General features: G+C 38.5%; 1 protein-coding gene across 1 annotated transcript in view; it reads left to right on the top strand.

The window, feature by feature from the left end:
* piwil2 (piwi-like RNA-mediated gene silencing 2) overlaps nt 1-2,203 on the top strand; it is a 30,517-nt gene extending 28,314 nt beyond the window's left edge. Inside the window, exon 24 of the mRNA XM_005733567.1 lies at nt 1,676-2,203. Within this exon, the coding sequence (XP_005733624.1) occupies nt 1,676-1,832 (157 nt within the window). The 3' untranslated portion in view covers nt 1,833-2,203. The remainder of the gene's footprint in view (nt 1-1,675) is intronic.
* The last annotated feature ends 411 nt before the right edge of the window (nt 2,204-2,614 follow it).

Below are 2,614 nucleotides of genomic sequence, written 5' to 3'. Positions count from 1 at the left end.
CTGTTCTTTTATACAGGTATGTGCGATTGTCCCGGTATATACGATCAACGCCCACACTTCACCCTTTAACGTTCTCATGGTGTTCTCTACTACGTCCTTCTTACAACACATAGGGCGCACCGCGCTATAGGGCGCGCTGCACTTTTTGAAGAAAATCTAAGACTTTTAAGTGCGCCTTATGGTCGTGAAAATACGGTAATCATAATCTTTATATGGTTTGCAAAATAACTCTGCTACACAGTGAGTCTGTGATGCTCTGTTATACAGCTGTGTACGATACACAGTGAAGTAGAAAGATGTAGCCCTATGTATGTAAAAATCTCAAAGTATTATTCACTGTATTATGTTGTGTACATGTCATTCAGATTTGTCTGAATTTCTAAGGCTACGTTCACACTGCAGGTCTTGATGCTCAATTCCGATTTTTTGATCAAAATTTTTTTTGTCTGCTTGTTCACACTACAAATAAAATGCGACAGCAAACGTGCTTTAGTGTGAACGCTCAAAGCGGCCCGCATGCGCAAAAGAAGACGTCACACACAACGCGCTCTGTTTAGACCCAGAGCAAACAGTATTGTTTGACTGATGGCCTTAATATAAAGACTTCGGACTTTACGTTTCCCAATTTTTGCTTTTAGTTATTTAGTTATTTACATAATAATGTACATAACCTAATAATGATCCTTATTGCTGTTTTAGAGGAGCGCTGTTTCAAAGGATAGCTGTAGATTTCTGTCAGAATCTGCAGATTATACAGTACAAATAAAATGTTCACGTTGTCTTCCCAACAGTTTCACTGATATCTACACTGGATGGTCAGGAAGTGTTCACGACGTCTTCTCCGGTGCTGATAATTGGCGTCTGTCTTCTGTCAGTGACGTAAAAGACGGATTTAATGCGACCTGACCGTTCAAACAGCAGTCGCTTTCTAAAACATCGGATATGTATCGGATTCCAGATCGGATTTGAAAATATCGGATTTGTGCCGTTCACACTGTCACACCATGATCGGATATGGGTCGCAGAGGGTCAAAGAAATCGGATTTGATGCACTTTCGCCTGCAGTGTGAACGTAGCCTAAGATCTCCAATAAGTTTATAGCGTGTTTGTCAGTTCAGAGCTGATACGTGTTTGAATAAAAAGAGATTTTTGGTGCCAATCATGTCCCAAGATGTAGCAAAATCGTGCATTTTGATATCAAAATTTTGCCCAGCCTCCAGTTGTCAGTAAGACACACAATCAGTCAAACATCAGCTTCTACTGTTTAGTCTGGACCTGTATCCCCCAGCTGGTCTTGGCAGATGGCTGAGCCTCCCTGAGCCCCTAGTACTGCCCAAAGGTTTCCTCCTGCTAAAAGGAAAAAACCTTCCTGTTGCCAGAGTAGTAGACCATACTTGCAAAAACACAAATGGAGTAGAGCTGAGTAGAGATTGTGTGTCAGGAGTTTGAGTGGGTCTGTACACATTTATATCTTGGAACTGTACTAGATGCATTTTCAAGTAATTAACCACCACCCCCCTTTTATTTTAAGCCTCACTGGTATTTACCTCGAGTCTATTGTTTTCCAAAGTATTGCTGTGATTTCTTTTTTGTGTATCTTCCACACAAATTGGGATTTATTGTGAATGTGTGTACAGTTCAAAAACACTTCATTGTTGATTTGGTGTCTTGCCAGGTTGACCTTCAAGATGTGCCATTTGTACTGGAACTGGCCCGGCACCATTCGCGTTCCAGCACCCTGCAAATATGCCCACAAACTGGCTTTCCTGTCTGGCCAGTACCTTCACTCAGAGCCGGCCATCCAGCTCTCAGACAAGCTCTTCTTCCTTTGAGTTATTCTTTGCCTTGATGCAGACGGCAGTTACCTGTTTTTAATGACAACTCATTTACTTTAATGAGGGATTCATTAATAACCTAGAATATCGTTGCACACATTGTAATAATTATAATCAGTGTTATTTTAAGAGTTTGTTCATTTTAAGGTCAGTTCAGTTATTTAAAAAAAAGAAAGAAAGTGGTTTAAGTTTAGGAAGTTTTACTGGGTTTTCACATTTTTGTCTTTTAGTAATTACGTTCAGTAATGCAGCAGTGTTCTTAATGTTTGCACCAATCCAGCTTTCAGCTGTACAGATTTGTAGCTTGTAGTATTTCAAATCTTTAAATAAAACACGAGCCTGTTTGTGTGGTGCTGTCATTATCATGATCGGTCTCTTTATTTTTATTTAAGCCTTTAATGCTTCACTTACAAAACTGTCTGCTGGTAGACATAAGAGCCAAATGCCCCCCATCACTCTCACACTTTAAATTCTTATCAGATAGAGAATAATTATGAAAAAAAAAATAATTCAATGAAAAATATGATATGAGTATTCATAAAGGAAAGAATGGATATGGTGATCCTAGCAATAGTCATGTTGACTTTACAGTCACTTTTTTTCCATATATATGTGTAATTGGTTGGCACATGGAAAATTGTGCTAAACACTCTCCTTTAAAGATAACTGTAAAAAAAACACATCTCCAAGCAAGTAGTTGAGTGTGTAATTTATGGAGTGTCAAGAGTACTAAAATTAAAATAAGCAATTATTAAATAATGAGTGTCAAATTCATTAAA

The sequence above is a fragment of the Pundamilia nyererei genome, unplaced genomic scaffold (assembly GCF_000239375.1).
Source record: "Pundamilia nyererei isolate P.nyererei 1_Seehausen unplaced genomic scaffold, PunNye1.0 scaffold00053, whole genome shotgun sequence".
NCBI lineage: Eukaryota > Metazoa > Chordata > Actinopteri > Cichliformes > Cichlidae > Pundamilia > Pundamilia nyererei.
Note: the sequence above shows the minus strand (reverse complement) of the source record. Positions and strands in the feature narration are given on the sequence as shown.